The sequence below is a fragment of the Trichoderma breve genome, chromosome 4 (genome assembly GCF_028502605.1).
Source record: "Trichoderma breve strain T069 chromosome 4, whole genome shotgun sequence".
Taxonomy (NCBI): Eukaryota; Fungi; Ascomycota; class Sordariomycetes; order Hypocreales; family Hypocreaceae; genus Trichoderma; species Trichoderma breve.
Genome location: NC_079235.1, coordinates 3,594,036 through 3,605,548, shown reverse-complemented (window position 1 = coordinate 3,605,548; position 11,513 = coordinate 3,594,036). Strand labels below are relative to the sequence as shown.

At 50.9% G+C, this 11,513-nt stretch overlaps 3 protein-coding genes across 3 annotated transcripts; 1 reads left to right on the top strand and 2 right to left on the bottom strand.

Moving 5' to 3' along the window:
- Window positions 1-663: 663 nt before the first annotated feature.
- Window positions 664-3,154, bottom strand: T069G_07346 (uncharacterized protein; the record flags this gene model as incomplete). Its single annotated transcript, XM_056174556.1, has 2 exons — window positions 664-2,533; window positions 2,610-3,154. 2 exons carry the CDS (start codon window positions 3,152-3,154, stop codon window positions 664-666), a joined length of 2,415 nt encoding a protein of 804 aa, XP_056028135.1.
- Window positions 3,155-5,256: 2,102 nt separating this feature from the next.
- Window positions 5,257-7,825, bottom strand: T069G_07345 (uncharacterized protein; the record flags this gene model as incomplete). Its single annotated transcript, XM_056174555.1, has 2 exons — window positions 5,257-7,523; window positions 7,606-7,825. The coding sequence occupies 2 exons, from the start codon at window positions 7,823-7,825 to the stop codon at window positions 5,257-5,259; spliced, it is 2,487 nt and encodes an 828-aa protein (XP_056028134.1).
- A 1,521-nt stretch (window positions 7,826-9,346) lies between these two features.
- On the top strand, window positions 9,347-10,935 carry T069G_07344 (AAA ATPase domain-containing protein; the record flags this gene model as incomplete). The annotated part of the gene is made up of 3 exons (XM_056174554.1): window positions 9,347-9,355; window positions 9,423-9,649; window positions 9,732-10,935. 3 exons carry the CDS (start codon window positions 9,347-9,349, stop codon window positions 10,933-10,935), a joined length of 1,440 nt encoding a protein of 479 aa, XP_056028133.1.
- Between the last annotated feature and the right edge of the window lie 578 nt (window positions 10,936-11,513).

Genomic DNA, 11,513 nt, shown 5'->3' with positions numbered 1-11,513 from the left:
TACAAGACCCAAGACCAAGAGTCTTGGCCTTCACACGTGCAAAAATCTGCTTTGAATCATAAACAGGGTTTTTATTCCATCTAATGAATGGGACCTCTCCAGGGCTCTCCATCACAGACGACAAAAGAGAGGACAGTGTTGAGCACAGGGGATATCATAAGAAACGTCAGATAAAAAGAAGAAAAAAAGAACCAGTATTTTTTGCTAGCAAACAAAGTGTCAAACGATAACAGATGCAGTCCCAGTCCCCCGTCTTGCGGTGGTGCATGGGCGAAATCTTCGTCTTCATTCGACCAGGTAAAACCGTCATCTCCCTTTCAGCTCAGTTGAGTTCTACCAAGTATGTATGTGAAGCCAGACGACAATGACAGGAAGAATGAAGAAAAAAGAAAGAAAAGGTTTTTGTTCGTGACCCAACGCCAAAATGCAGAATCTCTCTCTCTCACTCCCTTTGAATAAAAATCAAGCATCTTTTGTTCGCCTGTGTTGCCTGCATATAAAACCTAGTGAGTTATTATGGCACAAAGAAAAGCCCGCAGGCTCCGAACCGGCCGCCCAACTCCAACCATCAGCCATGCCGCTTGTCGTAAAGTGTATAGTTTAAACAGAATGTACCAGCTGAGAGGGTTCCCTCTGTCCCTTTGGAACGTCATTCAATTCACTTCAGTGGCCCCGGGGAGCAACAGACTCTTCGAGGTTAGCGTCAGGAGTCCAGTCGACGTCCTCATAGTGGCACCAGTGCCTGAGCACTCGAAGAGTTTCCGCCATCATTTCGTCAAGCGTATAGTGAGTCTGGACCTGGAGACGCAGAGAATGATTCTCAATGTTATTGATAGCCTCGTTCATCTGAGACTGGAGTCGGAATCGTGTTCGCTCAAGCCGCACCCAATCTGGAGGTGGGAGAACTGGATTTTCCGTCGCCACATGGCATCGAATAAGCTCACTAATGGCCATAAAATGAAGGTTGAGAACCAAGACGTAGAGGGGGAGGAATCGACGAGTGTGCGCCTCTTGCCTCCTCATTTGGCCCTGGATAAATTCGAGCAGCGGGAACAGGCTGGACCATCCAGTCGGGTCACTCCTCTTATTGACCAACCCCCGATAGATGTTTTGCGCCTGGAAGCCGGCCATAAAAGCCAGCAAACTTTCCACGCTAATCACGAAGCCTCTGTTCAGATCAGGCTCCCGCGAGCCGCCGGCACCACCTCTCATTGCTGTGTCAGCCTCGTGCTTAAGGCGGCGTCCAAGAGTAGAGAATCGGGCCTCTCTCTCTCGCATAGCTCTAGCTTCGGAGGTTTCCGGACGGCTTGCATCTTGACCATTGACCCTACCGGCAGATGAGGCAGACGCGGATGGAGTAGCGTTGACGGTGTCCCCGGGAGTTTGGGCCAACGAGTTGCTAGAGCTAACGCGCGACATGGTGGTGGCTCCCTTTTTGGATGGTGTAGTCGGAGCGGGCAAACGAGACGAGCTGGGAATCTCAGGGACCTTGGGTTTCTTTTGTGCGGTGCTTTCTGACGATGCTGCCGTGTCAGGGGCAACAGGCCGTTTCCGTGCGGGCGGAGGCTGGATAGAGTCTTCTGGTACAGTGGAATGCTCTTGGTTTTGTGCTTGCAACTCTTTGCGGGCTGCCGTGGATGATGACAGGGCTAGGATGCGTTTAAAGTCTCGCCGCAGTTTCTTGGGCACTTTAAGCTTGACAATGAGCGCCTTCCGTAATTTTTGCTGAAGGGGCTCGTCCTCGTCGTCAGAGTAATCAACCACCGGCTTCTTCTTCTTGGACGGCAGTGGTGGTTCCTTCTCTCTCTCATCTTTGCTCTTGAGGGGCTTGCCTTCCAACGGCTCCATCGATGCTTTCTTTCTAAGTTGCAAGGCGGCTTCCACTATCGGCGGCAAAGTTGGCGAGAGCAACGGCGGGATTCTTGCTGGTGACTTCTGTCTCTTGAGCTCTGATATGGACTCGGACTTTCTATGCTGTCGGTTAGGCGACTTGGTCCGTTCGCGAGAGTCGTCACGGGGTTTCTTCTTGTTTTGTTTCGCCAACGATCTGTCTTCGGCTTCGCGATCCTCAAAGGTCAGGTGGAGAGGGGATAGCAGGGGCGGCACAGTTGACCGTGATGCTTCGGCTTTGGTGGGCGTGACCCGATTGCTTCCCGAACCGGTAGGGCGGACGCCATTTAGGGAATCGCCTCGTGGGCGATGTGCAGGTGAGGTGTTGTTGCGACTAGAGCCCACGGCACCCTTGAGAAGGGCTCTGCCATTGGGGAGAGAGGAGGAGTTGGCGCCGGAAGCAGACAGCCTGTCGTCCTTGTGCGACGGTGCATCCCTGGAAGCCGCCGAGAATGTTTTATCCTTGCGTTTCTGCGCGTCATCGCGGGAGTGCTGTACCCGGTCATCGACGTGCTTGGTGCTGTCCGGCTTGGATCGCTTCTGGGGTCGCGACTCGTCATCCGGGTCAGCCACGCGTTTCTTGGAATTGGGAGAGGGCGGTCGGGGCGGTAATGGGTGTTTGGTAGGAGGTTTAAGAGGTAATCTGGGTCAATGTTAGCTGCTGCTGATCGCTCAATGCTACCGTTGCTCCGATCTGTAGCGGAGCTGCAAGTACCCACCTCATGTCGGCGGCTTGTTCGCGACCCTGTCGCTGTTTGGCGTCGACGGGCGGATCTGATTCTCGCGGCCTGGGCCTGTCCATCTTCCTCGCTTCCGAGGCAGACTTTGATTCTGATGCGGATCTGGGGTCCGAGGTGGCGCCCGTGTTGGCTGACAGCTCGCCAGCGCGTTCGCTTTCCTTCTTCTTGGCGATTGATGGCTCCGGAGGCGACGTGGACGACGTGGCCCCCGTCTTCTTGTTCTTGTAGTCGCTCAGCGACAGCTTCTTCTTCTCGCCGCCCTTGGCCAGCGCGTTGACCTCGCGTGGGAGTGGTTTGGCCGGCTCCTCACGCATGTCATAGTCGGACTTTGTGAAGAGGACGCCGCGATCGGCTTCGGACAAGAGCGTCAGGTATTGCAGGCGGGGATGATGCCATTCCTCAAAGGAATTGCTGTCACCGTGGCTGGGGCGAAACCGCCATTCGGGGTGAAATGCTAGGTGATGGGGTCGTTCGGGCAGGATGCGCTGGCTGAGCACCTCGATCGTCTTCCGCGCCGCTTCCATCGTGCTTGGGCGTGATCATGCCGCAGGCACGAGTGAGCGGCGGAGCGCGACCGACGAGACGAGCGGCAGCGGGCGACAGAGAGCGCGACAATGGAGGCGGATTCGATGGTGATGCAGACGCAAGTGCCGCACGGCTGGGGGGCTGCAGCACAGAGGCAAAGGCGAGACAAAGAACTGCCCGGACAAAGGACAAAGTCCAGCAACAGGCGACGGTGGTTGGGGCGCTCAGCAGCGCTCGGGGCTGCGGCCGCTGGTCTCTGGGATCTCGCACAAAGCGCTTTCTCTCGCGAGCAGTAGCAAATCGACTGAGCGCGACAGGCGGCCGAATCGCAGCAGGGCGAGATGCGGCAATGGATTGGATGTTCGTGGAGGGACGTGATGCAGATGCCCACGAGATGGTGTTTGGCGATCGGTACCAGGAAGAGCGGCCGGCGGTGGGTGGAGGCGCAAGTACCTTAACTCTCCGACTAGACTGGCGCTGCTCAGGCCACTCGAACTCAATGCTACCTAAAAGTGCTGGCGGGCGGGAAGAAGCTGGGCTCAACTGCTACTGTACTAGGAGTGCTGGTGCTGATGCTGCTACTGGCCTGCTACTGGCGCTGGCGCTGGTGCTCCCGGGGGATGGGGGGGCCTGTGCGTAGGTTCAATTTTGTATGGACGGATACCCGATAGCGCTGTGCGAGCTCACTTGTCCGTCACTTCAGCTGCTTAAGGTTTGAGGCCCAGCGGTGCATGCACGCTATAATACGATACGCGCCGCCAAGCAGGGAAATTCCGCAGTGGCGTCGACAATTGTGATGTTGGTTGTTGATTCTTGAAAGTGAGAGAAAAGTCACGTCACAACGCACGGAATTATATACTGTATGAGTACAGTGGTCAAAAGAAGGTCAAGGGAAGAGACTCGAGGCAAGGCAAGGATTACGGCTATCGCTCCAATGGCTGACTCTGCATTCTACAACGCATTGGTTCATTTCATTGGCTGATGGACTTTGATGTTGTTTCGGATGTGCTCTATACGATTTACGAGTAATAGTCCACCAGGGGGAGCTCCTGATCTGATCTATCAACAACCGTGCTAGCTACTATATACTTTGGTACCTTGCTGTCCTCAACTCCCCAAAGAGAACAAGCCACAGCTTTCTTCTTGCTCGATTCGGATGTTCCGCTTTAAAAAATAGCACACAATCTCATCTCCTATGCTTGAACTCTAATAGACGGGGGCATGGGGCTAAATTGTTTGATATCGACGCAATAGCATCAAGTGACGGGTCCCGGGTGGATATCAAACTGGATCTCTTGTTAGCCTCATTATTCGCATTTTGAAAGCCCTCCGCTTTGTTTACTTTTTGTGGCCAGACTGAGAGAGCAGCTATGCGTCGGTTTGGACGTCAGACGCGCGTGAGAAAGGCATTAATCTTACCCTATTGACTTGTGCTGGATTTACATCTTCTCTCTCCACTTTCTCTTTGTCGAGATATTGGGCAAACATTCTTTTCCTGTCTGCTTTTCGTCACACAGCTCGTACTACTCTCTTTGTAATATTCTTAGATACGTATACGTGTTGATCTTTTCTGTTCATTGGTAGCGCAAGACTTTGTTCCACAGAACAAGTCTGTAGAAAAGCAACGATGATGTCTCTGTACACCATCAACCATAAATATCAGGCAAAATAAATCTCAAGTGCAAATATGTTGATAAACTACATATGCCTACATATCGATCCGTTCCTTTGGTATTCCTTGTCCATACAAATCTCATACATCAAAGATCTCACACGGTCCTCTAGATCGCCCTTGCGTGCGACCAGCCAAGCTGCCACCGCACCGGTAAAAAACCATCCTGACGGAACACACTCCGTACGACATCAATGCGTTTCCCATTGCGCCAAGCGATCGAAGCAAACATTTTCCCTTTGAATCCTGGCCCCTTGTCTGAAAACCCAGACTGGCCAAACCCTTGGCCTAATCAATCCCGCCGTAAAGCATTCATTCAGCCGCCTCGAAATCTCCCAAAATTGCCAGACCCTTTGTGCTCCCTAGTGCCATGCGAATCTCTCATCACCTTTTCGGCTGGAGATAAAAATAAAATAACGAAAGAAAGAATCATTGCGCGTCTATTTGGCGGCCATTAACCACCTTTACGTTTCCGCCGGGAAGCTTCCGCCTCTTGTTGCTTGCATTCTCCCAGGCTGCGAGGCGCGCCTCGATGCCGTTTAGCTGTTGCTTGAGAGCCACGATTTGCGGCGCTGTACCTGGACCTTCCGGAATCGTTTTGTTAATGTGAGATATGATGTTCCCGTAGAGGCCTGCGGTATTGAAGTTGGTCTGCCACGCGTTGAGAGATTGCACCTGCATGTACACACCTTCCATTTGCGATCTGAATTTATCCAGGAGCAAACTCATTCGACTGTTGAGTTTCTCCTCGAGCCGACTCCCTTCCAGGATATTCAGTCGGTTCTGGTTGTTCACTTGCTCCCTTAGCTCAAAGCCGCCTGCCTTTATTATGGCATGCTCTTTTTCAATCTCAGATACCTGGCGACTAATATTGCCGAATTGTTCCTCCAGAGTCTCTCGCGCCAGGCTTTCTTGCACAAGGAATGGTTGGAGCCTGCTCTGGATTTTTGCAATATTCTCCCTTATGTATTTGTCAAGTTTATCCAGTTCGGGTTTGATGACTTCCAATATTTTGTTATCGGGGACAGATGCGGACCTAACCGAACTGAGCTTTTCTACACGCTTCTTCATCTCTTCCCACTCTGCCGAGAAGTTGGATATAGAAGATTCTAGCGAACTGAGTCGTGTAGTAGCTGCGTCTTTCTGCTGCTTGTTTTCCGTGATGAGTTTAGAATGGTCGCATAGTTGTTCCTCCAGCCGCTTGATTATTGTAGAATGGTCGTTCACGCGAGCCTCATGCTTGCTAAACTTATCATCTTGGGAGAGTGAAAGCTGTTGCAGCTGCTGAGAGAGCTGCGCCTTGTTTATTGATGATTCCGAGAGTAGTCGCTGTGCTGAGACTGCCTGTCTAAGACTGACATCTAGCCTCGACACCTGATCCTTAATCACAGTAAGCTGCTTAGGGTCTACCAATGACTTGATCAGCAGCTGCTGATCTGCTTCCGCCCTGTCAAGTCTGGCTTCCGCTATGGCCACCCTTTTTTGAAGTCCAGAGTTCTTTTCTCTTTGTTCAGACAGGGTTTTTTCGAGCTCGGCAGTTTTCTGTTTGTAATTTGCTTGTTCAGACAAACTCTTTTCGAGATCTGCGATTCTATCTTTGTTTCGTACTTGCTCGGACAGACTCTTTTCGAGTTCAGCGATTCTGTCTTTGTTTCGTACTTCCCCAGACAGACTCTTTTCGAGTTCTGCGATTCTGTCTTTGTTGCGAACTGCTTCAGACAGACTCTTTTCAAGCGCTGCGATTCTCTCTTTGTTTCGTACTTCCCCAGCCAGACTCTTCTCGAGCGCTGCAATTCGGTTTTTGTTTCCAACTTCCTCAGACAGGCTCTTTTCGAGCGCTGTAATTCTCTCCTTGTTCTTGGCTTCGTTAGACAGACTCTTTTCGAGCGCTGCAATTCTGTCCTTGTTCTTCGCTTCGTTAGACAGACTCTGTTCAAGAGCTGCAATTCTGTCCTTATTCTTGGCTTCGTTAGCCAAAGCATTTTCGAGCGCTGCGATTCTGGCTTTGTGTTCCCGGTTGATTGATTCTTTCATTTCTGCGATTCGCTTCTCGTTTTCTTGTATCAGTGCCTTCCTGAGAGAGGTTGCTCTGTCTTCACCCTCTTGGGCCAGCGTCTTCTGAAGCGAGTGTAGCTTTTGTTCGTTTTCTTGAGCTAACGCCTCCTTGAGTTTGGTCATTTGCGATCCGACCAGCTCCTTGATGAATTGCTGCGACTCTGCGACCTCTTTCTTGAACGATTCCTCCATCTCCTTCTTCATGGTTGTTTGGATGGTGTTTATTTTGGCCTCTGATGCCTCTTTCTCCTCCGAAGCGTTTGATACATCAGAGCTCTTGCCCCAAGCTTCTGAAATGTGCCGTATGAGTGGCTGTATAGCTGATGCGATTTTTTCGTCAAGTTCTCCCACGTATTTGTCAGCCCTCTTCATGTCTTCGAGATTCTGCTTCTCTTGAGCAGCCATAAACTCCGGAGAGTTGCCGTAGTCTGACGGATGGTAATGACTGTGCGCTTGACTTTGAATTGCCCTATTGTGAGACTTTTTGGCCTCGCTTTTGATTTTGCACCATGCAAATCTGTCAAAAATAAGATCTAGCACTGGTTTGAAAGAGATTCCCGGCACATGGTTGGTGAGCGCCTTGGATAACTGGCTCGAAGGATGTTGTTTAGGGTTGTCGGGATGGCGTTGTCTATGTGAGACTGTACGAAAATGTTGTTAGTAAGTTCACAGTCCGTGCTCAGCAAGGATTTTTCGAGCAAATGGCTTCTGGGGTGGCACTACCTAACGTCGTTGGGCTGGATCCTTCGAGATGATCGCGTTGGTCAACAGGACTCCGTTCATCAGGTCGATCGACAGTGCGAATGCGCTTAGGATTCGGTGCAGTATCACCTGATGCTCGTTGACCATCTCCTTGGATCGAGTCTCGCTTGATACTGCGACCCTGCCCAAAGGTATTATGGAAGCCTTGCTGCGAAGGCCGCCGAGGAGGATCCTGACCCATGATGGCGATGGTGTAGGATGTGAACAATGACGGCGATTAGATGGTTTATGTGAGAGAAGATACTCTAGGAGATAAGGATTCAGTTCTTGACCGAATCACCGATGATCATCTTCTTCCAACCCAACTCATCCAGCGAGCTTTGGGCAAGCTTCCAGATGAGACAGATGTCACAGAGCATCAAATATGATAAAGTAGTAAGTAGACCCCGAAATAGTATCCGAAGAATCAAGGCAGAACGTTATAGAGAAAGGCGGTTGTTCGGTTTGGTTGATGGACACAGTGATGTTGGGCTGAGTATCGTGAAAACAATAAAGAACGAGGCAGTTAGCAGAGAAAGGTGGATGTGGTGGGTGTGCGGGTCAGGGCACTTTTTTTTTTTGTTTGAACGAGTGTTGGTGAGAGTTGCAATGTCGGGTTGTAAAAAGCAATGAATTATAGTAACTAGGGAACTAAGGCCCTAATAAATGTAGACGAGCCTGCCGCTTTCTCAAAGACCTGCTGTGCTAAGGGGGGGTCTTCTTTTGTTTACAGAGCGCCTACAGCTAATGGAAATGTATGTAGGTCTAGCATTTCACGGTGGACTCCATGCCGCTGCATGCATCCAACCTGAATGTAATTTGATGTCGAGTGATGTACCTCGTTAGCTATCAGCTGCAGGTATTAGGGGGGATGCTGCTAGAGGAGACCAAAACAAATATTTTCCCTTCCACCTGAGCAAAGAGCTACGAATAGGAACCATTTCCGTGCATACAACTACATCAACTATCTGAGCACAGATAGCAAACAAAAACCCGGGTTACAGGGATTAGATTATAAGAACCGCAGTGAGGTGGCTTTTAACTAATGTTATGGGGTGGGGATCTGATGCTGCAAGAACAGGGTTGCGGTTGGTCAGATGGCAGCCAACAAACAGGCAATTTCAGCAAACAAAGCAAATATGAGGGGGGGAAGAGTCAATCAATATTAGAGACAGAGGTCGGTCAGGCTGCGGCGTGCAGGATTGGTGCCTAGCATGAGCGAGCCGTGCATAAGGAGAGCACAGGCCTTGCACTAATTTCATTACTCAGACATTTATAGAAAAAAAAAAACATGTAATAAAAGACAAAGAACGACATTCATTGGTTTCACAATCGTTCTTTGATATTCCCCAAGATAGCAAATATCCTGGTTTAGTTTGTAGTCTGTAGTTCAAGCGATTACCGCTTTCACATCCGCCCCTTGTCTCCCCGATCACCCTCTAGCCTCAGCTCGATCAAGCCGCCCCACTGCCCGTCCACTGTATTTTGACACTACCAGCCTCTGTTTAGCTGTTCTAGCCAACTAAATCCGCCTAACGTGTAAGCGCCAGACGCGCGCTTCTCCGGAACCGTAATTTTTCCTGCGCTGAGAAAATGGGACAGAGCTCAAGCAGCCATTCCAATTCGCCGTGGTGCTTTGTTTGGAGCAGGCAAGCATCTAATCCTTCGCTATCAATCCTGTCGTGAACCAACTGCTGCGCCAACGACATCATCATTCTTTACAATGGCTGCTGTGAGTTTGCTCTTCTTTCTGTCTAATGCATTGTTTGTTCCTCGACTAATTCCCCACCGTGAACCAGCCCATAGTGACCGTTTCCGAGTCCAAGGACCTTCGCGGTCTGAACCTCATCGCCGCGCATTCTCACATCCGTGGACTCGGCGTCGATGCCACGAGTCTCGAGCCCAGAGCCGCGTCTCAAGGCCTTGTTGGCCAGGAGAAGGCTCGAAAGGCCGCGGCAGTCATCCTTCAGATGATCAAGGAGGGCAAGATTGCTGGTCGCGCCGTCCTGATTGCCGGTCCCCCAAGGTATGTCGAGTGCCGCATTTTTCCATCTTTTTTTCTTCTTCTTCTCTGTATTGGCACCCTGCTAACACCTATCAAACAATAGCACGGGCAAAACTGCCATTGCTACCGGAATGGCACAGTCACTCGGCGCCGACGTTCCCTTCACGACCCTCGCGTCCTCCGAAATCTTCTCCCTCGAAATGTCAAAAACCGAGGCTCTCACCCAAGCCTTCCGCAAATCAATCGGCGTCCGCATTAAGGAGGAGAGCGAGATCATGGAGGGAGAGGTTGTCGAGATCCAGATTGACCGAAGCGTCACCGGCAGTGCCAAGCAGGGCAAGCTGACCATCAAGACTACCGATATGGAGGCTGTGTACGACATGGGCGCAAAGATGATTGATGCCATGACCAAGGAGCGCGTCATGGCTGGTGATATCATTTCCATTGACAAGTCCTCTGGAAAGATTACCAAGCTCGGCCGATCATACGCTCGATCCCGTGATTACGATGCCATGGGCGTCGATACCAAATTTTTGCAGTGCCCCGACGGAGAGCTGCAAAGGCGCAAGGAGGTGGTCCACACAGTGACGCTGCACGAAATCGATGTCATCAACTCGCGAACACAGGGTTTCCTGGCTCTTTTCTCTGGCGACACCGGTGAGATTCGCAGCGAGATTCGCGATCAGATCAACACCAAGGTTGGGGAGTGGAAAGAGGAGGGCAAGGCCGAGATCGTTCCCGGCGTGCTGTTCATCGACGAGGTGCACATGCTCGACATTGAGTGCTTCTCTTACATCAACCGAGCCCTGGAGGATGATTTGGCGCCAGTCGTCATCATGGCCAGCAACCGCGGCCAGTCGCGCATCCGCGGTACTGACTACAAGAGCCCACACGGCCTGCCCCTCGATTTCTTGGATCGCGTTGTCATCATCAACACGCATCCTTACAACCCCGAAGAGATTCAACAAATCCTGTCCATTCGAGCGCAGGAAGAGGAGATTGACGTTTCAGCAGACGCCCTTGCCCTGCTTACCAAGATTGGCCAGGAGGCCGGTCTTCGATACGCCAGCAACCTCATTACCACATCGCAGCTGGTCTCAGCAAAGAGAAAATCTAAGCAGGTCGGCATTGATGACGTCAAGCGATGCTTCCAGCTCTTCTACGACCCTGCCAGAAGTATCGAGTTTGTGAACAAATCCGAGAAGCGCCTGATTGGCAACGACGGCGGCGTTGATTTGTCGGTCCAGAACGGTGGCACCAATGCCGCTGCTGCCGCTGCCGGCTCTGAGACTATGGACTTGAGCTAGATTTAGAGGAAAGGTGCTGAAAGGGATTTTCAGATGGCTGGCGTTTTTTTGGGCAAATCGTGAGATGAAAACAAAGATGGGGGGAGGGAACGTAATGGATTCTGTATGTACCATAAAGCAATATTCGGGCGCACGAGGGTCACAGCAGAAAGACCTCTTTGATTAGTTTTTGCAATAAACAAGTAACATGACAAATAAGGCACGAAGATCTTCGTATCACAGCGGTCTGCTTAAGCTGTGGCCGTTATTTGGCCTCTTGGATTCCACAAGTTTCGTGATCCTACATTGAGGATAAACAGTCAGAATTACACTATGAACTCTACCCAGCGCCGAACGCAACGATATCTGATAAACACAATAAATGCATCGAGAGCGGCTCAAGAAACACAGAGCTCACCAAACCACTGAAACATCAGTTGCTCGCAACAAGAAACATCCGTAATCAAAATACACACCCAGCTCCCTCTCAATAGGCATCTTTCTCGGTCAAGTCTCCTCATCTCCAACATCGACGACAACAATCCATTCCAAGAGCTTCCACATTGCTTTCTGTTTCGGTCAAGCAAGGAAAATGCAAT